The 22,759-nt window shown below is 57.5% G+C and overlaps 2 protein-coding genes across 2 annotated transcripts; both read left to right on the forward strand.

Moving 5' to 3' along the window:
* The first annotated feature begins 1,362 nt into the window (after nucleotides 1-1,362).
* CAPN11 (calpain 11) lies at nucleotides 1,363-13,257 on the forward strand. Its single transcript, XM_026081261.1, has 21 exons — nucleotides 1,363-1,643; nucleotides 2,057-2,126; nucleotides 3,889-4,007; nucleotides 4,187-4,320; nucleotides 4,499-4,667; nucleotides 5,580-5,663; nucleotides 5,750-5,835; nucleotides 6,069-6,143; nucleotides 7,081-7,241; nucleotides 7,343-7,512; nucleotides 7,751-7,762; nucleotides 8,262-8,473; nucleotides 8,662-8,701; nucleotides 8,927-8,992; nucleotides 9,467-9,524; nucleotides 9,606-9,670; nucleotides 10,607-10,675; nucleotides 10,788-10,866; nucleotides 11,297-11,413; nucleotides 11,488-11,546; nucleotides 11,787-13,257. Exons 1-21 carry the CDS (start codon nucleotides 1,398-1,400, stop codon nucleotides 11,811-11,813), a joined length of 2,118 nt encoding a protein of 705 aa, XP_025937046.1. The 5' UTR covers nucleotides 1,363-1,397; the 3' UTR covers nucleotides 11,814-13,257.
* Nucleotides 13,258-22,422: 9,165 nt separating this feature from the next.
* On the forward strand, nucleotides 22,423-22,611 carry MYMX (myomixer, myoblast fusion factor). The gene has a single exon (XM_026081221.1). The coding sequence runs from the start codon at nucleotides 22,423-22,425 to the stop codon at nucleotides 22,609-22,611; it is 189 nt and encodes a 62-aa protein (XP_025937006.1).
* The last annotated feature ends 148 nt before the right edge of the window (nucleotides 22,612-22,759 follow it).

Here is a 22,759-nt window from a genome sequence, read left to right on the forward strand (position 1 = left end):
AACCCACCAGGAGGAAGGGACACTGCAGGACCTTTGCTGGGACAAGACTTTGCCAGGACGAGAGGCTGGAGCAGCGGGGAGGCCTGGTGGGGTTTGGCCTGCCCTGGTCTCCTGGGCCAGGTGTGCTCCTCACACCGCAGCACCCTGCTGCCCTCCTGTCCTCTTTGCAGGACAGCCTCTGTCCCTCTGGTCCAGCCAAGGACGGTGGGGGTGCCTGAGGAGACAGGCAAATGTCTCGGGAGGCTCCTCGTTGGTGCCTGTTGTGCGTGGGGAGCGCTGCCCAGCGCGGGACACGGCTTCCCAGAAGCCCGCTCGCGGTGAGCGATGCTTGAGTCACCCTGCGCTCTGGGGAAGGGCTGTCCCGCCTCTTCCTTCCCTCTGCGTGTCCCACAGATAGGCGCTGTCTCTGCCCCCCCCCCCCGGGCTCCTCCCTTCCCTTCCCTCGCCTCTATTGACTCAGTGCTCAGGCAGCCGCAGCCTCTCTGAGCGCGAGAGAGGCGCTCCGGGCACAGCACGGCAGCTGCTGACACCTTCCCGGCTGGGATGTGCACGGAGGAGTCACAAACCAGCAGGGCAGGGAGAGTCTGCCCCGTCCAGACAGCCGTGCTGAGGAGATCGGGGTGGGAGCGCCCAAGTCCTACAGGGAATGCCCTGGAGAGGCCCAGATAAGAGATGGGCAGCAGCCAGGAGCACGGCCAGGCTGGCAGCTTGGAGGAGATGCTTCTGGAGGTGGAAAGTGCCTGAAATTCCTCTGTGCTCAGCCATTGTGTGCTGGGGAGCTGGAGAGTACTCTGCAGTGCTGCCGGCAGGCTGCTCCCCATCTCCATCTCCTTCCAGGCTGGGATCAGCGCCACTCTCCTTGTTCAGCTTATGCTAAAGACGGTGGGAACATGACAGGCTGGGTGGGAGACCATGACCTAGTTCTGCGCAGAGAAGCACTGCAGTCTGTGTTGGGGATGGGATACAGGGAGATCCTTGCAGCATGCACGCTCACCCAGGGGTGCTTTTCGTGCTGGTGGCTCAGCTGGGCTCTGCTCGCGCTGCCTCGGAGCAATGCTGATGGAGGAGGTTCCATTGTGGAGGAGATGGGAAACTGGGTCTCCCCCACTTCCTCAAAGGAGCAGCTGCATGCAGCGGTCTGGTGCTGTGTGAAACTCTGCCGACTTTCCCCCTGGGGTGTGCTAGCTCTGACCAGCCCTGGGCTCCCTGCCCTGGCTCTGCACCTCTTGCCTTGCCGTGTGCTGCAAACCTCATTCCTGCAGGCGGTTGCTCACGTTTTTTGTTTCTAGGTGCCCTGGACCACCCCTCCCTCTCTATCAGGGGGCCCTGCCTCAGCCTCGTGGTGCCTGTTTCGTTGCAGGGAGTGGAGCTGAAGGAAGTGCTGCTTGTGCCCAGTCATGATGCCCTTCGGGGGAATTGCTGCCCGGCTGCAGAGGGACCGCCTGAAAGCAGAGGGGGTTGGCCAACACCATAATGCCATCAAGTACCTCAACCAGGACTATGAGGCCCTCAAGCAGGAGTGTCTTGAGAGTGGTACCCTCTTTAGGGACCCCCAGTTCCCTGCTTCTCCCTCTGCCCTTGGCTTCAAGGAGTTGGGGCCGCACTCCAGCAAGACGCGGGGGGTGGAATGGAAGCGTCCTTCAGTAAGTATCAGGCTTGCTTCTCCTCGGRTTGGGCTGGTGGCCCTCATCTGCAATATCTGCACTAACATGGTTTGCCAAGCTGCAGCTTGGCACTGGCCTGCTGGTCACCACGCTCCAAATCTCTCAAGTGCTTCATAACCTCCTTTCCCAAGGGATTAGGGCAATGCTTAGTGAGTGTTGGCTCAGAAGAATATTATGTCTAGCAAGCCTTTTTTCCTSCTGGGCAGCAGACCTTGGGCTTTGGAATGGGTGGGCTATGTCATTGCTTCTAGATAGCATGGCGTGGATGTGTTGCCTTCAGCAACTGGGGCTTTTGAGGGTGTGTAACCCRGGGTACCACTGGTGCCAGCCCTGCAGAAGCACAGGCCCTGCTAGATCCATCACTAGCATCCAGTTTTCTCTTCCTCCTGCAGGAATTAGTGGATGACCCTCAGTTCATCGTTGGTGGTGCAACACGGACAGATATCTGCCAGGGGGCTCTGGGTAAGTGCTGGAGATCTGTCCCCAGCCCTTGGTCTAGAGAACAGCAGCTGCATAGGGTTGACATGGTTGGAGAAGAGGTGTTTGTGTAAGGCACATGCTGAGAATGGGCTGGTTTCACAGCACCTTTCCGCAGGCCCATACAGAGCATTTTCATTTCAGCCTGTGCACCCTCATCTCTGTACCCAAGACTCCCCTCCTGTTTAGTACTGTGGTAACTGTGGAAGGTGGGGGATGCTTTGTGGCTTCTGCTGGCGCCAGGTTAGGAGCCCGTGAGCATGGGTTGATGGATGTACAGCCTGACTGTGCTAAGATCAGGGGAGATGCTGGGTGGATCTGTTCCTGACACGCTGACAACAACGCCAGGAGCTGCTCCAAGCAGCTCTCTCCCTTCATAGATAGTGAGAGATGACAGTGGGGAGTAACAAACTGAGGTGGGGAGGTGCTAGTCATGACAAAGTGCTTGCAAAGCAGCACTGTGTGGCAGAAGAGAATTGAAAGGAGAGCTACGTAGTACAAATAGTGATTCCTCCTCTTTCCAGGAGTGACCCCCAAGCCTGGGGGCAGCAAAGGTACTGAGACAGGGAGATGTTCCTGATCCAGATCAAGTTGGGCACTTTGTGAATATCAGGCACCTTAGCATAGCTCACCAGTTTCAGGACTGACAACATTTAATGCATCCAGGTTATTTAAACAAACTTGAGGCAGTAGCTGGAGCAAGTAATGGCACAGAGCACTGTGGTGTTTTTTAATTGGTCATTAAGAGGCCAAAGCCAGAAATGCCATTTTGTCAAACCACAGCACAGGTTATCCAGGCTAGAGGCTAAAGTATGACAGGTTTTAAAGGCAAAAGAGAAAGGGGAGCCAGGGTAAAGAATTTAAAGAGCAGTACTGGCCTAAAGCAGCGCTTGTGGTTAAGAGCACTTGGAAGGAAATATGCAGTGTTACTTCTTGCATCCTGAGAAGTTGGAGCGGCAGTGTTTTAAACCTCTTGCTCAGTGACTGAAAACAAGGAAGAAAAAAAAATTTTTTTCTTTAAATGCAAAGTGCAGTTGCACTGCAGAACTTGCTGTCCCAAGATGATGGGCGTGGAGGGCAGCTCTACAAATGAGACCCAAGATGGTCTTGATAAATGACTGCAGAAAGGAGCTGTTGATGCTGACCATATATGATGGTCCAGAGACAGGCTGCAGATCAGGGGGGTCATTCCCTGCATGCCTTGATCTAATTCTTCTCTCTGAGCACCTGCTATTACTCTAGGTAGGCTAGGAGTGAGGGGTGTTGGCAACGCTGGATGTGGGGCAGGGGTGTGGGATGGTAATGGAGACCCCAGAGAGGTTCAAGACCAAAACAGCAAGATGGGCACAGCTGAGGGGCAGCATGGAGGGATGCTGGCAGCGTGCCAGGTCAGGAGAGTGCCCGCAGAGCTGGTATGTGGGCTCCCTGCCAGCGTTCCCAGGGGCTTGGCGTCCCCAGAGACCCCACGGGACATGCTTGGGAAGTGGGTGCTGCCTGACCTTAGCAGGCTGAACAAGCCCAGCTCCCTGAGCCTCCTCTCACAGGGCACGCACCTCTCACCAGCTTGATATCCTTCTGCTGGACCTTTTCCAGTTTCCCCATGCACTTATTGAACTCAGGGGCCCCAAACTGGTGTGCTGCTGGCCCATACATGGCCTGGCATCACTGTTGCCCCCCCCAACTACGGAGGTGGCAGTGAGCTGGCATGGCAGCACATGCCTCTCACTGGCTCCTTCTCCTTCCCTAGGCGACTGCTGGTTGCTGGCTGCCATTGGCTCCCTCACGCTCAATGAGGAACTCCTGCACCGCGTGGTGCCCCACGGGCAGAGCTTTCAGGAGGATTATGCTGGCATCTTCCACTTCCAGGTAGGCTGGGAGCTCCTGGCCCTCCGCAGTGGGACTTTGCCAGCCCGGGGGTGGGCTGGGAGCAGGATGGGCTGTCCTACAGGCTATGGTCTGAGCACATCCCTCTGGGGTAGGGTTATCCAGGGAGCGTGGTGCTGCCCAGCGTACCTCTGGACCACTCACCCCACTTTCCTCCCCAGATCTGGCAGTTTGGCGAGTGGGTGGACGTGGTGGTTGATGACCAGCTGCCCACCAAGGATGGGGAGCTCCTGTTTGTGCATTCAGCAGAGTGCACAGAGTTCTGGAGTGCTCTGCTGGAGAAGGCCTATGCCAAGTGAGTCCTGCTGCAGTGGGCATGAGGATGGATGGGTGCCTTGCTGGTGGGGGGAGACAGGAGTGTGGCGGGGAGGTCTCTTCTCTCCCTGGCCCTGGTTTTGCAGGGTGCCTGGGAAGCAGCAGTGTGGGGTGTCCCTGTCACCTTGCATACCCCTCTTGTACCCTCTGGTGCTCAGGCTGAATGGCTGCTACGAGTCACTCTCCGGGGGCAGCACCACTGAGGGCTTTGAGGACTTCACCGGTGGTGTGGCAGAGATGTATGACCTCAAACGGCCGCCACGCAACATGGGCCACATCATCCGCAAGGCACTGGAGAGGGGGTCCCTGCTGGGCTGCTCCATTGATGTAAGTGATGCACTGCTCCTCAAAGAGGAGCACTCTCCTCCAGTAATGGCCAAGGCGAGGCCTCACAACTTTCCTCCGGGATGCCAAAATCCTGTGCTGGCAGTCCCTTAGCTGTGATACTAGGCAGGAGGTTACTTCTTCCCCATCGTGTTGGGGCATCCTTTTCAGAGCAAGCATGACAAGCCAGTGGGCACAACGTAAGGGGCTACAGTTTAGCTGCTAAAAAGGTCTCATTTTGGTGTAGTTGGAAATGTTCAATAGTCTGGAGTTGAGATGGGTGAGGCTCAGCCTACCACTCTGGCCATGTCTTGTGTCAACATCTGCAAATTAGCTACTCTTGCATTTTCCATCCACTCCCTTTCCATCCGCAAGCAATGCAGTGCGTTGTCCCCATCACCACTGCTGGTGGTACCCCTTGGATTTGCAAATCTGTGTGGGACCAAATGCAATCCAGCCACGTTTAGCAGCTTGCCAGGATCTAAGGTCTGCTGCCAGTATTATATGCATGGCTGGAGTCTACACATTTTCTACAAGAGACTGTTGCTTACAGCAATCTCTGTGCACCACCATGATCCATTGGGTAACACGTTCTGGGATTTGTAGCTTGCATGGACAATATTTCTGTGTTGCTGATGACAGCACTGTGTTTTGGGAAGCACAAAATCCTTTTCATGTTTTTCTGAAGTTTGGGACATTCCCTGATGGCTCTCTGGGCCCTCCAGCAGGGAGTCTGTCTTTAAATTGTCCTCATCCAACAGCCTTTGAACACAAGTGGCTGGTACCTGCTCCTTCCCTTTGCTGGAGCATTGCAAAGCAAGGGTGATTCTCTGGACAAAGCCCCCGCTGGGAAGGGGTTGGGATAGGATGACATGAATTAATCTCATTCACTTAAGCTTTACACATTCTCCTCAGATCACAAGTGCCTTTGATATGGAAGCAGTGACCTTCAAGAAGCTGGTGAAGGGCCATGCCTATTCTGTCACAGCCTTCAGAGATGTGAGTTGGCTGCATGGGGCTATGATAGAAATAAAATGGTGTGGCCAGCAGCATGGGTTTAGCATCTTGTATCTGATTTCTGGCAGGTGAACTACCGGGGTCAGCAGGAACAGCTCATCCGCATCAGGAACCCCTGGGGTCAGGTGGAGTGGACCGGAGCCTGGAGCGATGGGTGAGCTCACTATGTGGGACTTCAGTCCTGCTGCTGGCAGGCCAGCTGACATTGTGCACAAAACAAGCAGGCACCTCTTGCATGGCACTGCCAACAGGTAGTTCATAGCATGCAGTGCCCTTTGCATTGGAGAGGGGGTCCATTGAGGGCCATCTGTGAAGTGCATAGCGCTGGGAATGTCTCAGTTTACCTTAAGAAGTCCTTGTCTAATTGTCTCCCTCCTGCTGTGCCAGTTCCTCTGAGTGGGACAACATTGACCCCAGTGACAGAGAAGAACTGCAGTTGAAGATGGAGGATGGAGAGTTCTGGTGAGTGCTGGAGAGAAGTGCTCCTGTTTTTCAGCGTCCACCTTGGAAAAAAGCAGAGGAGCCGGGGGAGACTCTGCAGTCCAACTTCTCCTGAAACCTACGACCTGTCTTTATTAGCTGCATTTCTGTTACTGGAGAGCCTGTTAACTTTTTTCTTATCTGATCTAGTTAATAATTTCCTTTCCCTCAAGGAAATTCAGGACAACTAAATCCAAATTAATGCCTAGGAAGGACAAACATCCCTTATGCCACAAACCCAGCAGTGGGCTCTAAATGAGCTATTACTGCTCAGAGTAAAAGATCTTGGTCTCACTTAATTCTCCAAAAATGTTGCCTCTGTGTTTTGTGGTAGTCACAAGGGGAAGCTGAACTCTGGGAAAGGGGCTGGAAGTGCAGAGTGAATAGGAAGGAGTTGCTTAGTACTTCTTAAGCCACAAGAACAAAGGGGTCCCCAGTGGAAATATCAAGCAACCAGCTTAGGCAAACATTGAAAGTCTGATGTGGGACACTGTGCTGCAGGATTTTTTTGGAAAGTCAAAGAGTAACTGTGTTCAGAAAGAGTGGTCTGGCAGGAGGGATGGTCATCTCCCAGTGTGTGCAGTGGCTGTATGCCCAGCCTTAATGGAAGGAGATAGGCAGGGAGCTTGCATCTCTGCAGGGACTGTTGTCCCTGCTCTGCCCTCTTTCCTTTCAAATTAATGCATCTCTTCCTTTCTGAGAAGGAGAGCCAGAGAGCCAGCCCCTGGAGGTGAAGGGGCTGGACAGAGGCTGTTCCTGAAAGGGCATCTGAGTCCCCTGAGAAAGGAGCCTGGGGTAGTTCCCCTCTCCTTTTTTCACCTAATAAAAGTACCAGTTGCTGAGTTCAGAGCTTCTTGCTTTCCTCCTCCCTCCCTCCCCAGCTGTGCTCTGGCCTTAGCCCCTGCTCTGCCTCCTGCAGGATGTCTTTCCGAGACTTCATGAGAGAGTTCTCCAGGCTGGAGATCTGTAACCTAACCCCCGACGCTCTCACCAAGGATGAGCTGAGCAAGTGGCACACACAGGTGTTTGAAGGCACATGGCGCCGGGGGAGCACGGCCGGGGGCTGCAGGAATCACCCAGGTACCTCTCCCTCCCACACCTTTGCTCCCAGGTGAGCAGCCACACAGCTCGGCAGGGAATGAGCCAGGTGTCTCATCCGCGTGTCCCTCCTTCCCTCCCAGCCACATTCTGGATCAACCCCCAGTTTAAGATCAAGCTGCTGGAAGAGGATGACGACCCTGGGGATGACGAGGTAGCCTGCAGCTTCCTAGTGGCCCTGATGCAGAAGCATCGGCGGAGGGAGCGGCGGGTGGGCGGCGACATGCACACCATCGGCTTCGCTGTCTACGAGGTAACCCCCCACCCTGTTGCTGCTTCCTTGGGACCAGCTTAGCCCTGCCAGTCCCTCATGGGACTGGAACCATGATTCTCAAGGACACCTTTCTCTTCTACTTTAGCCAGACTGTGGGTTAAAGTCTCCCCCCTTCCCCCCACCAAATCCTTGCCCCCCACCCCGTGCTCCCTGCTGCTGTAAGAGATAATACACAGGAATGGGGGGTTCTGATTTCCCTCTTCTCTCCTCTCTGCAGGTCCCTGAAGAGGTATGTCCTGAGCCACTGGACTTTACTGCCTCTTGGAGAGGAGCACAGAAGTGGGCAGGAAGGGGTTGATGCACACAAACATGCATGCATACCCCCTGGCATGGGAGTTTCCATTGCCCTGGCAGTGGCTGGGTGCTAAAGGGTGCTGGGCACCCTTGTGCCAGGAGGATGAGTCACACCAGGCAGGACCTCAAGGGGCTCTCTGCTCTCTGCGGAGCAGCTGCTGGGCTGGGGGGCAGCAGGACCGTGCCCCATACCAGCTCAGTGTGCTGCGTGGGTGAGGCTGGGCCACAGTGTGCCGGTGCTGCTGGGCTGCCACCTTGCTCCATGGCGTGGAGCCAAGTTGGGCTGACCCATTACAGCAGGAGCTGCTGAGTTGACTGGCTGGGGCAGGACATGTTCTGCCCCATTGGGCAGGTTTTGGTCACCCTGCTCCCTGCAGATCCCCCTCTGTGGCTGCTGGCTGGGCCATTGTCCATGGGTGCATTTGCCCCCCCAGGCTCAGGGCTGTCAGAACGTGCACATGAAGAAGGACTTCTTCCTGCGAAACCAGTCACGGGCACGATCTGAGACCTTCATCAACCTGCGGGAGGTGAGCAACCAGATCCGGCTGCCTCCCGGAGAGTACATCGTTGTGCCCTCCACCTTTGAGCCACACAAGGAGGCCGACTTCGTCTTGCGGGTCTTCACCGAGAAGCAGTCAGACACAGCGTGAGTCCCTTCCTCAAAGCCTGCTGCTGCATCTCAGCCCCTGGCCTGGCCAGGGGGACATCACAGCACAGGCCAGCCTGCCTGGGCAAGGGGGACCCTTGAGCTGTGGGAGACTCCTCCTCTGCAGGCAGCCTGCTGGCTGGGGACCTAYCACCCTCTCATCGCTGTTTCCCCCTTTGTGCCCCCAGGGAGCTGGATGAGGAGATCTCAGCAGATCTGGGAGATGAGGTAAGACCCACTATTCTCATTCAGTCAGTGCCAAGGCTCTGGGRCTTGGAGGAGGGGGAAGCTGTAGGCAGAAGCTGGCTGCATGAGTTTGGGCTGTCGCTGTGGCTGGAGATGTCATGGTGATGGGGACATGGAAGGGAACAAAGATGAGTTTGCTGACCCTCAGGGGTAGGGCAGTGCCTAGTTTTGTTTGCTAACCTCCTTTTCTGACTTGTGTCGCTTCAGGAGGAAATTTCTGAAGATGACATAGAGGATGGCTTCAGGAACATGTTCCAGCAGCTGGCAGGGGAGGTGGGTATAGCTGCGGCAAGCTCTGGGAAGCATGGGGAAGGGACAGGACCTCTGGCTGTTAGAGCTGCACAGACTGAGGAGTAGGGGCTTCCCTAAGGCAGGGCTCCTGGAGGCTCTTGGACATCCCAGGGTCTCCTGGTGCCACCTACTTCTTCCCAGCCAGCGAGCTTCTACCTGCCCCAAGCTCACTCAGCCCCAGGGCTGCAGACAAGTAGCTGCAGCTTGGCCCAGCTCCCCCCAGGGGTGGCATGCCTGGAGCAGATTTGGRGAAGGAGAGTCCAGCTGTGGCCTGAACCATTCTGGGCATGCAGGAAACTTCACAGCACCCTGGTATTTTGTGAATAAGGTGGAGGTGTTTGGGCAGCAATGGAGGAAGGGCTGCAAGTGGGATGGAGAGCAGCCCTCCATCCCAGCTGGGAGAGGGAAAAGGGGTGGGTGCAGACAAGGGTACTACTAACTCTGTTCTTGCTGCAGGACATGGAAATCAGTGTCTTTGAGCTCAGGACTATCCTGAACAGAGTCATCGCTAGGCGTAAGTACTGCTCTTTCTCCCTATGGCCCTTGCCTGGTTGACAGGTAGTGTTTTGATGCACACAATCTCCCTCCTCCTTAGACAAAGATCTGAAGACAGATGGATTCAGCCTGGATTCTTGCCGCAATATGGTCAATCTGATGGATGTATCCTCTCAGCACTGTGGGCAAGGGCCAGATTCCCTAGCACTCAACCTTCCGGCAGGGAAACTTTTCTCCGCAGGAGCTGTGGCGGGGTCTCGCCTAGCTCTTCAAGTGGGGGAAGGGAAGGGGTCCTTGCAACTGCCCCACAAGGGCTTCAGGGATGTCTGCTATATGCACCTGCGGATTTAGCCTGTAGCTCTGTGGACCGTCTGGGCTGCAGTAGCTGGTTTCCTGGAAACAGCTGTGAGTTCTCCTGCTTGTTTTGGGCCCTGGCCTGCTCCCTCTCTGCTGCCAGAACCCCAGCCTGGCTGTGCTCATGCTTTCAACCTTCCCCTCTGGACCCGATGCTTCACTTCTCCACGGGCTCACAAACACCAGACAGAGGTCCTGCTTCACCCTAGGATGATAAGCTATGACATCGCGCAGGCTTTGAGGCATTCCTGAAAGGGAAAGAGGAGTGTCCTCTCCCCAAATCCATCTTGACTGGTGGTTAAAAATGAGGGGAAAAAACAATTGCAGCAGCAGTCTATGTTCCTGCTTGCATAAGGACATGCAGTTGGAGGCCAGGGTAGAGGGATAGCTCCAGGCCCCTTCTTTAGTCTGGCCCTGCAACATCCTTTTAGCTGCGTGCCAGCCTGCTGTTGCTCTGACAACACTGCAGCAGAGTGCTGTGCAGAGCAGAAGTGCAGCCCTTTCTGGGGAACAGCACAGCAGCTGTTCTAAGCATTGCACTTTCCCTGATGGGTTGCGGGCTCCGATCTTCCTTATGGTGCAGGAAGGAGAGGGGAAGTTAAAAAGGAACTGGCCAGATTGAATGTGGTCTGGCTGAAATGCCCTTTCTCACCCAAGGTGGTTGGGGTCTGATTGCTTTGTCTCAGGACATGCCTTTATTACACCCCTTTTGCTTGCTTGTTTTTTCCTTGATTTGCTGCTCCCCAGAAAGATGGCAGCGCCCGCCTTGGGCTGGTGGAGTTCCAGATCCTGTGGAACAAGATCCGGAGCTGGCTGGTAAGGAGAGTGGGGCACAACACATGGTGCAGTGGGAAACCCTGCAAGGGAATGGCCGGAATGGAGAAAGGAGGAGAGCCTGCCCTTTACATCCTCTGTGATCTTTTTGCAGAACATCTTCCGTCAGCACGACCTGGATAAATCGGGCACCATGAGTTCATATGAAATGCGCATGGCTCTAGAGTCAGCAGGTGGGTGTAGAGAAGGATGAGGCTGGGCTGGGAGTGAAGGAATGGGGCTCCTGCTGTGGGACCCCTGTGGGACCCCCATCCCATGCAGGAGAAGTGCGATACTGGCCTTTGTTGCATGCTTTCAGCCAATCTGTTGTGGTAGGGGGATTAGGGCCCACGTCTGGGCTGGGCTCTCTCCAACCCAGCCATGCTGAATGCTGGCAGCCTTGGGATYGGGGATCCAGGCAAGATGGTCCCAACTTCTGTCCCTCTCCGACCTATAGGGTTTGATCCAGAGCTTAACTGTTCATCTAGCAATGGTCTGTAGCTCTGTGGAGAGCATCCCTTCTTCCTGCTAAGTCTGGGCTCACCACCTCCCCTTGGTTGGGAGCTTTGGGAGTCTCATCCTCCTCTCCTGACTTCCCTGGGTGCTGACTGCTCTGCCTTTCAGGTTTCAAGCTGAACAACAAGCTGCATCAGGTGGTGGTAGCCCGCTATGCAGACTCCAGCATGGGTGTGGACTTCGACAACTTTGTCAGCTGCCTGGTCAAGCTGGAGGCCATGTTCAGTGAGTGCCAGCCCTGGGACAGGGAGGGCAGGGGGAGAAGGGCATATAGCTCAGCTTGCTCTTGTGGCCTGCAGGGTTCTTCCGCAGCATGGACCCCGAAGGCACCGGCACTGCTGTGATGAACATCTCCGAGGTGAGAGCTCAGCCCAGCAGCCCTGGGCAGTGGGTCCAGAGGGTGCGGGGACTTGGGGCTGAGGCACTGGGTCAGGAGGTGGAAAGCCCTCCATCCCCTTGGRTAAGGTAAGGAAAGAACCCATGAAAGATCCAGAGAGATGGGAAAGGAGATTGCTTCAAACTCCATTTCTCTCAGGGGGCTATCAAAATGTTGGGAGTCCAACACCCCTTACTCATACTGTCTCCCTCTCTTTTGCAGTGGCTGTTGCTGACGATGTGCGGCTAAGAGCCACAACAGATCCACTGCAGCTAGGACACCCCGGCGGGCCAGGCCAACTCCAAGTGCCTGCCCTTGGATTCATGGACACAGGATATTCTCCCTCCCCTTGCTCCATCCCATGCTGAGCCACCAGCCCTGCCCTACCTCCCGGCAAGACTCACCCCACCATCTCCTGTGGACCATTTTGCAGGGTCCAAGGCAGACAGGGGCTGCCCTTCTCTTCTTCTGGGCTGTTTTTCYGCTCTTCCCTCTCCTCTCTCCCCACCCCAGAACAGGAGGAGGGCAGGCAGCAGGGGAGTGCCTGTGCATCACTGTACCTGGCTTTATGGCAACCATTGTGGAGGCGAGTGAAGGAGCAGGCTCAAGCGTGGCCCCAGAGCAGGGAGCGGAAGGAGCTGTGGGGAGAAGGCAGGGGGGACAACTCGTGTTGCTTCCTCCTGGCATATGTTACCTTCATGCTGGGAGCATCAACATCTATTACGTTGCTCCAACAGAGGCAGCTGGTTCCTGGGGCACCAGGGTTGGCCTCCTGGGAACGTCCTGGTGGGAGGAGAGTGCGTGCCATAGGGAGGAGGAAGGCCCGTACTCTTTCCACTGCACTCATCACCACCACACGCTTTCTAAAGGGTAACATAACCAAAGCATGGGGTCCTGTGTGGATCAGGACACCAGCAATTTGGTTCCTCCTCCCACAGACTCCTTTTGTGTGGCCTTGAACACATGCCTCCTACCTTATCTTTGCTCTGCAGTAGGGCCAAGCCCATAACTTAAGCACTGAATGTTTGGGGAGTTCTCCCACCACGTGATCGTATGCCACCCCCTAGCACAGTGCATTGGGTGTCTCTTCCCATGTGGGCACAGGAGTGCCACCACCATAGTGCCACTGCTTTCCCACAGCAGCAGGTTCACTGCACTGAGGCCAGCGCAGGAACTACCATGGGCACTTGGCCCTGGCCTCCTGCCTTCCTTCCTGCCACTGTGCCTGCTCAYGGCTCTCTGCCAGGGCAGGGGCCTGGTGCCACCAGGGAGCTACCTCCCACGGAGCAGAGGGGAGCTCTGCTCAGCAGGAAGGGGTGGGATTGGCTTGAGGGGGGTTTTCTCCTCACAGATGTTCTCATCCTTTTTTACATTACCATCACACACTGCTACACTCCCCTCCTCCTTTGGGCTCCTCTACCCAGCACAGATGGGCCCCTGTGCAAACTGATTTGCACTTCTCCGCACTCCTGCACTCTCTTCACTGTTTTCCTGTGGTAAGGGGGTGGCTCTAGCTTGGCAGTGGGCAAAGGCCCATCCTTTGCCCTATAGATGTAGGCAAGACACTTCCGTTTCCCCCATGCCCCTGTCGCTGCTGGAAAATGTGCCTGCAGCAATAACCACTCTGCCTTGTTGGCAAAGCTGCTTCCTCTCCATGCTCACTGTGTACTCCAAATAATAAACAGAGATCTGTCGGAAACATGGCCCAGGCAGTGCCTAGAGGGATGGGGGCAGCACATCCTTGCTCTTCGTGGGGCTGTGGCCTTCCCAGGCTAGGCTGGGCCTTGCAAGAGAGAGGTGGAGCAGAGGAGGACTCTGCAGGGAGGGTGGGAGCAGGGTCCAACTTCAGGCTGTGGTTTGATGTGTTTCCACACAAGCCTAGGCAGGAGTAGAGATGCTAAGTATGGCAGCACTGGAGCAAGGGGCAGTAGATGGCTGCTGGGCCTGGGCTAGGGTGAGGATGAGAGGCTGGGATATGCTGATTCTCTTGGGCACAAGTGGAGGATCAACACCAGGTACTACTCTTACCATGGGGATAGAGGGATCCATTGCCACCAGGGCTTTATGAACCTCACTTCCGTCTTCCTTTGCATGTGGGTCTTAGTGCTGACGTGCAGGAGCAGCACAACGTAAAGGAGGTTTTGGAGAGCAGTGGTCTTCAAGAACAAGCCACATTATTCATTTCCAAGATAATACCAAATGTGAATAGGCAGTGGGAAGCATGGCCATTACTGAGGAGAGGCCCCTATAGCTTTCTCCCACATGCTGCTTTTTGTGCTCAGCACAAGTTGCCATGTGCCCATGTCTAAGCGGTTGGATGTAGGCAGCCAAGGTGCCATGAGGGTGGCTGCACAGACACACAAATGTGCGCAACCTCCCTAAAGCGGTCAAGTACTAGTAAAAAATGCCTTTTCTGCAAACTTTGACGTTACAAGCTTCGAGCAAGGGGCATGTGGCAGCTGGGGCACAGCCCAACACGGGGCGCGGGGCAGGGGAAAGCTCCTCCACAGCGCAAGGGCCAGGTTTTTGGGGTGCAGCTGATAACAGCTAAATGTCCCTGCCGTGTTCGCTTGCCGGCAGGGAGAGCTGGGTGCTGCTGTGGCTGCGTATGCTGTCGGCCCCGCAAGCCTGTGCGGTGGAGAGCGTTGCGATGCCCACCGGGGTGCCCGCCGGGGGTGCCCGGGCCGGGGCCGCCGGGAGGGGGCAGCGCTGCCCCGCGGGCCCAGCCCGGCCCGGGAGGCGGCGGCGGCGGCGCCGAGGCAGGAGGCGCCGGGCGCAGCCGCGGGCCCCAGCGCGGCCAGGCCCGGGCAGCGAGACCCCATGTTGTGCGGGTGGGAGCCCGCCCGGGGACACGGCTGTCGGCTACTTCTAGGCTTTTTGCAGCAGTGGAAAAGCCTGCACTCGGCACCCGCTGCGGGCGGGAGTAGGAGCGCGTTTCTGCCAGGCAGGAATGGGGCGGGACGGGGGAAGTTTCAGCCCAGCCTCTGCCAAATGGATATTTGTGCAGCTTGCTCTCTTAAGATAGGAGAGCCCTGGGTCTGGCCAGAATTTGCCAAAGGCTGCTCCTGGACACTGACAACATGTGGTTACTTTGCAAGCAGCTGGAGCAGTTTAAATTGCCACTGTCCCCGGTGCTTTCCTAGTGCCATCTGAGCAGCACACAGCTGCTTTACCGTGAAGGCAGCTAGTGAGGCTGGGTTTGGACTGCTGGACTTTGTGCTGAGGCAGATTAGCATTGCCCATATTTCACTGCTATCCCTGAGCTTTGGGGTCAGTACTGAAGTGCCCTGTCTCTTTCCATGGACCCAGGCTTCCTTGGGCTGGTGGCAGAGCTGGGGTCTTCTCTTAAAAGCCAGGCTATATGTGCTTTGGGAAAGGCTGGGAGGGGAAAGGGGAGCTGCTTGGAGAGGATGGAGTTAAGCATGGAGTGGGTGGGATTGGAGAGCAGCCTGGACCCTGAAGAGGAGACCACACAAGGCATCTGACCCTGGATAGGGACTATGGGAGGCCAGTATTTCCCGCTCCTTCCTTTGAGGCCATGCAAATTACAGCTGGATGCAAAAACCTTCCAGGAAACCTGCACAGAGAAAGGCAGTGGAGTGGAGGTTGGTCAGGATTTTAACTGCATTGCTCAAAGCCAGATTCACTCCTTAGTTGGGCCAAAAATGTTTGGCTCCTGCCAGTCGCTGATACTGAAGAAGGGAGTCATGGCTCAGACAGCCCTAGGGGTACTTAGTGTGTGGAAAAGGAGCGCGCTTACCTGTCTTGCTTCTCCTGGCACCTTTATGTCCCTCACCTTCGTGCTAGCCCAGGGCTCTTGGACCACTCTCCCAGTGGTGGAACAGTGCCAGCTCTGAGGAGATCTGACCTAGCTTGGAGGATGGAGGGAGCCAAGGGACCAGCTCTGCTCTTAGCACTAATGGGCACCTCCAGGATGCAGCTCAAGCAAAGTGAAGCATCCCTGTCAGCAGGGGATTCCCCTCTCCTCGGTAAGTTCCCCTTGGGCCAGACCGCAGCAGCCTACTTGCACGTGGCTCACAGCTACCCGTAAACAGCCAAGCTGCCCTGCATGTGGTGGAGGTGCCCCGGGCTGGCCCACCCCAGCTCCCTGCTCGGCAGTGTGGCATGTGGTCCCCAAGCTGCTGGGGAGGGGGGGGAGCCCCACGAGCCAGGCCCCYGGGAGGCAGGCACAACTAGCTGTCATTGCCGCCCAGCTGCAGGGCCACGCCGCGTGCACACAGCCCCCGGCTGTGGGGCACCCTGTCGCCCCGGCTTTGGGAGGACAGGTGTCCCGGCACAGCCTTACCAAAACACCCTCCCCGCAGGTGCCAGCTGGCAGATTCCTTCCCCTGCCGGCCCCTGTGGCTTTGAGCCCAGTATTTGCAGGAGATCGGCAGGCGGAGGGTCCCCAGCTGCCAACTAATGCCACAAAGAGTCATCCAGCTCTTGTTTCCAAAGGGGGTCAACCAGGAGGCCCAGCGGGGTGCTTAGACACTGGTGCAAGAAGAGGAGAAAGAGCAACTCAGGGGAGCCAGAGGCGGCCAAAACTGCTGTTGGCTTAGGGTTTTCTTGCACCACCAGTCTTCGAGGCTGGTGGGTATTAGGCAGCCAGAGCCACTGCGAGCTTTCTGCTTCTGAGCTGGCTGGGAGGTTGTGAGCAGTGCAAAGCAGCCGGCACTGGTTTGCTCCATTCATGGCAGGGGCCTGAYGCTCACATCCCAGTGCCTGCTTGCACCTGGGATTTGCATTTTTTCTATGCATGCTTGACAGGTCTCCCCTGTGCCTTAGGCCAGAGTGTATGCGAGGTGGGGAGGTGGCACTTGCTGGCGGGCCATGCTCCAGCCCCACACAGCTGTGCACCCATGCTGGTGCTGCTCCCCAGTGCCGCAGGATGCTTGCCTTCCCTTGCACCCCATGTCCCTGCACCCAACTGGCCCCCCATATCAACCTGCCTCCCACAGGCCGGCAGCCACCTGGGCTCTCCCGCCGCCCTGACCGCCCCATGGGTGTCTCCCCATCTACCTCCAGCTGCTCATGTCCCTCCTGCCCCACCGCATGCCTGTCTGCTGGCAAGAGGGCAGTGGGGGCTCACAGCCCCTGCCCACCTGTCCCCACCAGCTGCCCCAGCAGCCGGCTCTGGCCCCGGCTCCCCCTCAGATGTGTTTCGCTCAGCCCACAGCTGCGGGAATGCCGGGCCCATGGGCACAAGGGGGCCTTTGTGTGAGAGGAGGCTGGTGCGGTGCGGGGGGATGCGGCCAGGCCCAGCGTGCCAAGCAGGGACTGAGCTGAGAAGAGCCGCTGGCCCCGGACACGTGCAAGGGCAGCAGCTGCTGTGGCCACCATGCTGCAGAGTGTGGCCTGTGCGCTTGCTAGCTGGCCCCAGGCTCCCCTGCAAGGCTCCCTGCCGCAGGGACCGGGAGTCTCCCCGCAGCMACCGTGCACTGGCAGCTCCTCCCACCCGGGGCTCGTCCCTGTCTCTCCTGCCCCGAGTGCTTGTGGCATGGGGATCGTCACCACCAGCCACCCGCAGAGTGGGGAGCAGTGGTAAATACCAGCGCAGCTCCCCCGCAGAGCTGGCACCTCCTTGGCGAGACTCAGAGCGGCATCCTGCTTGCCAAGGGACTGAGCTCCGCAGCAAGGTGGATGGAGGGCCTGCGGTGCACGCTCCCATGGGAGGCGGGCTGGGGGCCCRCAGAGCTGGCAGGGTAGCGGCAAGGAGGGTGCACAGTGAGGGAGGGAGCAGAGCGGGGTCTGCTCCGCTGCAGGCCTGGATGTTGGGGGCTGAGAGTACGGCACAGCAGCTGCTGCATTCGGCCTTTTTCAGCAGCTGCCATCTCAGCGCCAGCAGCAAAACAGGGAATGTGCATAGGCCGAGAGCTTTCCAAGCCCTGGACACAGTGCATTAAACGAACTATTCATAGTCCTCACATCCCTCCTCTAGCACAAATAGCCGGCATTCTTCCTGTGCAGGGCCTGTGTGCTCAATTGCCACTGGTACTCCCCGCCGCCACCGCAGACGCTCTCTCAGCTACCACCTGCCAGCACAGCTGCCACCCCGTGCGCCTGGCAAGTCCCCTCCCAACAGGGCTGGGAGCTCATCAGAGAAGGGACTCTCATCCTCCTTCTTCCTTCCCCCTTTCTGCTGTCCTGTTCCCACTGCTATGGCCAGAGCAGTGGGATGGTTCTCTGCAGCCAGGCTTTCTGCTGGCAYCTTGTCCCCTCAGGGGGTCACCCCTATAAATTTTACACACCTGATGCCCTAGGGCCATGCTCATCTTCTCAGCATCCTCCCCCGCTTACTCTGTGCTCTGTGCCATGTGTACAGAGCTAAGTCCTATGGAGACTAGGACATGTGAGAGCTGCTTAAATATTGGCAGGTGTTAATAGTTTTTTTTGTCCGGAGCCAGCCTCTAAGGCAGAGAAAGAGTCTTGCCTGCCTGTGGAGCAGAGATGCTGCCCTGTGCCCGGGGACTGCCACAGCCCAGCGAGCAGGCTGGGTGCTGGCAGGTTGCTCCCATGCTGTGCCCCCAGCCCACCACCTTCCTCACATCGGCCCCCTTTGCCTCTCACAGCGTCATGGGCAAAGCCCAGCAAGCCAGGCTAGCCCACTGCAGCGCTACTGTCCTCAACGGATGTGTGAAGCCCTTGCCAGATTTTTCCGTTGTCTGCCAAGGCACAGGGCTCTCCCTCTGAGGGTGGGGCAATGGTGATGGAAAGGGGCTGCATCAGGAGGTAACAAAGCCATGTCCTTTCCAAAGGCTGGCTCGTCTGGCAGCCCTGGCCCTCTGATTGTGCCCTCTCCGACGTGCCAGGCCAGGACCCCTGCCCCTGTGGATAATCTTCTCTGAGACAGTCGCACTGGCTGTCTCCAGTCCGGGATCTGCCCACATTGCATGTGGGCTGTGAGCTCACCCTTGCTCAGCAGGAAGAAGGGGCTGGACTTTGGGCAAGCCGAATCCCCAGGGCTTTGGGACTTTCCCGTGCAATTGGCAGGCTGGTGTCCTGCCTTGCTGCCGGCCCATCAGCAGGCGAGGGAACTGGGCCACGAGAGCCATCTCCGCCTGGACAAGGGGCCATTCTCCGTGGCAGCACGGCGGGATGTGTCACTGCCCTGGCATCCAGCAGATGCTCTCCTGCAGCGGCGGGGTAGCGTCCTGGGGAGAGGACAGCTCTGCACAGTCCCGCCGATGCCTTGAGGATGGCCCCTGCCCTTGTCATGCACACACCAGCTGTGCTTCTTCCAGCCCTTCTCTCCCACTTACGTCCTTACTCTTTCTGCGGGCTTTGCATGACTCCTTGTCTGCCTCAGTCTACCCAGGGACATCTTGTGCTGCTCATTTTCTGATGTCCAGCTGCTAACTGACTGCCAGAGGTGTCCAGGAGGAGAGAGAGAGATAAGTGACGGAGGGGTATACATGCATGTTTGGACTGGGGAAGTGGATCCCAGCCCTCACTGGCAAATAAATAGGGATACTTGGTTGTGCAGTGGGTGTGCTAAAGAAAATGGATACCTGAAAGTGGCCCTTATAAGCACCTGGTAAACAAGGAATGGGCTACCTGATGAGGCGTTTTTGAGCCCCTTGGTAAAGAGTACACAGGGGCAGTCACCAGCATCTTATCCCATATCCAGAGTGCGAATGATCCTCTGCCAGAGCACCCCAGCCACCTGCACTGAGAGTGGTTTTGCTCTGGCCCATGGAGACCTTGAGATGAAGAACCAGCAGTAGTCAGGGAAGACTTGGAGAGGAACTTCTTTGTATGTTAAGGAGAGGGAAGAAATAGTAGCCGTGGCTGTTCCAAAAACCAGCAAGGAGCTATGGGCACCCTCTCCAGCACACAGGCCCTGTTATTATTAAATTGACAGACCTGGCATCCAATCTTTCTCTTGCTGATAAGCCATCTCTGGTGCAGACTGAGCTTTGGGCTGCAAAGTCCTTTTGCCTTGGGAAGGGGGAGATCAGCAAGCATGTTTTCAGCATGGTGCAAGGAACAAGCTGGCTCCAAGGAGTAAAACATCAGGACCAAGAGGGGATGTGGCCTAGCATTAGAGTAGACACACAAGCTCATGGGACTCCAGTGCCCTAAATCTTGTGTTTGGAGTTGAAAAGTAGGTGTTGGTGGGATTTCATTTTCTTTCCAGATTACATGTACTTTCCAGTTCTATGCCTGATCCACTATAGGACCAGGATTAATTCCCTTCACCCCCTCCCCCTTGTGCTGTGCTTTTGCCCAAATATGAAATGAGGCCAAAGAGCCTGACCTTCCAGATGGGGAAAAGGGCTTGGTAAATCTCTGGATCTTTGGCACAAAAATCAGTCTCTTTACCATGAGTCCCAACAGTTTAGCAAACAAGCCCTGCCCCACTTTCAGCTGAGTGCTGGGATGTTGCAAGCGTCTGGCTGGTACAGTAGTGTGAATAACTACTTCTGCTGTTACCTGCACTTGTTCCCTAGAAAGGAACAAGTTCCTGCAGAAGGCACACACTGAAGCCTCTTTGTTCCCCAGGATTTTTCCATTCCCCACCCTTTGAGACTATCCCTGAGCTGTGTAACCTGCAGACATGATGCCCCTGGGAACGCACAGGAACAACTGTGCACGGGGCCTGCACCTCCCATTCTCCCATGGGATTGAGTGACACAGGATTTCCCCCTTAGGCATTGTAGGATGGGAGGTTCACCTCTGCTAGGGCAGAGCTTTGTGCTAAGGTAAGGCTCTCCAGGGAATAAGATCTCTGTTCTCTTCCATCCCTACAGTGCCTATTGCTGATCAGTGATACTAAAGTTTTTATTTCCACAGACTCCAGCCCACTCAGGCGAAGAGACACTGCAAGAGCCCTCTGCATGATAAGGAAATATTCCTGCTGGGGATGTACTGGTGGGGAAATCAAGGCACTGAGAGAGGAAGCAACTTGCCCATGGTCATCCATGAGACCCCGGAGTCTCAGCACCAGGCCAAGTGCTGTAATCACTGCCTCCCTGTCAAAAGGGGAGAAGCTCCCTCCTGGAAGAGTGGAAACCCTGACATAGCTGCAGCAAAGCCTTTGGCTCCTGCTTCCTTCACTGAGGCGCTTCTGGCTGCCTGTAACACTGTCCCCCCCTGCGGGGGACACAGGCAGTGAGCAGTGGGGCAGTGTGCATATAAGAGCCCTCCGACCCTCACATGCACAAAGGTCTGGAGGCTCCAGAAAGCCAGTCCCAAGGGGCTCACATCACCCCTGATCCAGCAGCTCTTGGGCCTGGAGCAGGGCTGCTGAAGAGCTGTTTCTGATTTAGGCACATGGTGTCTCTGTGCTGAGGCGCAGCCAGCCCTCTTTCCTCATGCGTCGCTGGCTCCCCAAGAGAAATCTACAGGGCTGGGAAAGGTCACCCTGCCTGAACTAATTGCAGCTGCCCTTGGATGGGACTCTCTGGGCAAGGGACAGCTTGCATCAGGCAGCTGGAAGATGGAGAGGAGAGCAGTAGCTTTCAGTCCCTTATGCCTGTTCATTCTCCTAAATTCTGCTTGACCCAGAGTCAAGAGTAGGGCCTTGGCAGGGTTTTTGAAGGGAACAAGGGAAGGAAATGAAGCCAGACAGCCACCAGGAACAAAACAAAGGTTAGACACAGGAGGGAAGTGGAAGGGCACAGACATGAGACATGGACCTTCCTGCCTGCACCCTCACACTGGCTGGCTTGCAGTCCACTGGCCTGCAGGGCCCTGGCTGCTTGCCCCAAGCCAACCCGGCATGCAAAGCGCAGGTGGAAGGCACAGGCCACACTGGTTACCAGTCTGCTCTGCAGCCCCACATGGAGCCAGATCACAGCTCTTCCTCTGGGGATGCCCTGCAAGTTCCCAAAGCCCCATCGCCTCCTCTGTGCTTCACGTCTCGGGACATCCCTTGCCCGCTCTCTCCTTGGCAATCTGCTTTGTGCACATTCCTGTCCCTCGTGGGAGCAGGGTGGCAATTGCTGGGGCTGGGAGGGAATGACAAACAGACATATTTTGGACCTGGCTGCCTCTTCAGGGGTTTTAATGAGGCGTTGTAGTGAGACAGGACCCTGCCCTGCCAGCCCACATTACTGTGGTGGGCAGATGTTGCTCCTCCCTCACCCCCCTTCCTCCCCGGCACTGTCACCCTGACAGATGGGGTCCCCGGCTGTAGGGCAGTATCGCTTACAGGGAGCATGTGTCTGGTCTGAGCTGGGAGGAGGGGGCATTTAAATGGGCAGTCGGGAGATTTTTGTTGTCCCTTGCCGTGCAGACATTCTTGCCATTGGGGCTGGAGGCAGGTCTGCGCGGGGGGAGCTGAGTGGTAAAGGCTCCTCTTGGAGAAAACAGAGCGGTGTCCCGCAGGAGGAAGGATCCCAAGGCCGGTAAGAGTCGGCAGAGTTGCATCCGCTCCCAGGAGCAGAGCGGCTCTCCCTAGTGCTTTTCCCCCGAGCTGCCCCCGGCAGCCCCAGGCTCCCATCGCGGCGTGGGGCTGCCCCGTGGGGCTCCGTCCCACGGGCGCCCGGCTCCAGCGCTGCCCCGTTTGGGGATGCGGGTTTGCACGGCCCGAGGCGGGGGGCTCCCGCGGCGGGCGCTCCCGGGGCCGGGCCGGGGAGGGGGTGCGGGCTGGGGGGATCCCGGTGCGTCACCGCCTGCGTCGCGGGGGTTGCCAGGACAGCGGCGGGGCGGTGGGGGGACCCTCGGGCCGGGCCGGGCCGGGCCGGGGTGCCGGGCGGGCTGCGGGCAGGCCGCGTTTGGCCCCGGCTAGCACTAGCACTTCCTCCCGCTAAAGACCTCCCTGCCCGCCGGGGCCGGCCGGGGCCGTGCGTGCGTGCGGGAGAGCCCGTCGGGAGCGCGGCTGACCGTGTGCCCGCAGGGCCGGCGGCGCAGCATGCCCGCCCCGCTGCTCGCCGCCGTGCTGCTGCGCGCCCTGCTCGGCCGCCTGCTGCGCCTGGCCCGCCAGCGCCTGCTGCCGCCGCTGCGCCGCCTGGGCGGCCGTCTGCGCTCCCGGGAGAGCCGCCAGGCCCTGCTCACCTGCCTGCTCTGCATCCTCAACCTGCACAAGAAAGTGGACGACTGAGGCCGCCCGGCGCGGGGAGGGGAAGGGGAAGGGGAAGGGCGCGGCGGCTCTTCCCCGCCTCCCCCGGCCCGCCGCGGGAGGAGGGACGCGGGCAGAGGAGGGGACGAGCCCCGGCGGGGGCGGAGGGGGCCCGCCCGCCGGCAGAAGA

This window comes from Apteryx rowi, unplaced genomic scaffold (assembly GCF_003343035.1).
Source record: "Apteryx rowi isolate R43461 unplaced genomic scaffold, aptRow1 scaffold_54, whole genome shotgun sequence".
Lineage (NCBI taxonomy): Eukaryota > Metazoa > Chordata > Aves > Apterygiformes > Apterygidae > Apteryx > Apteryx rowi.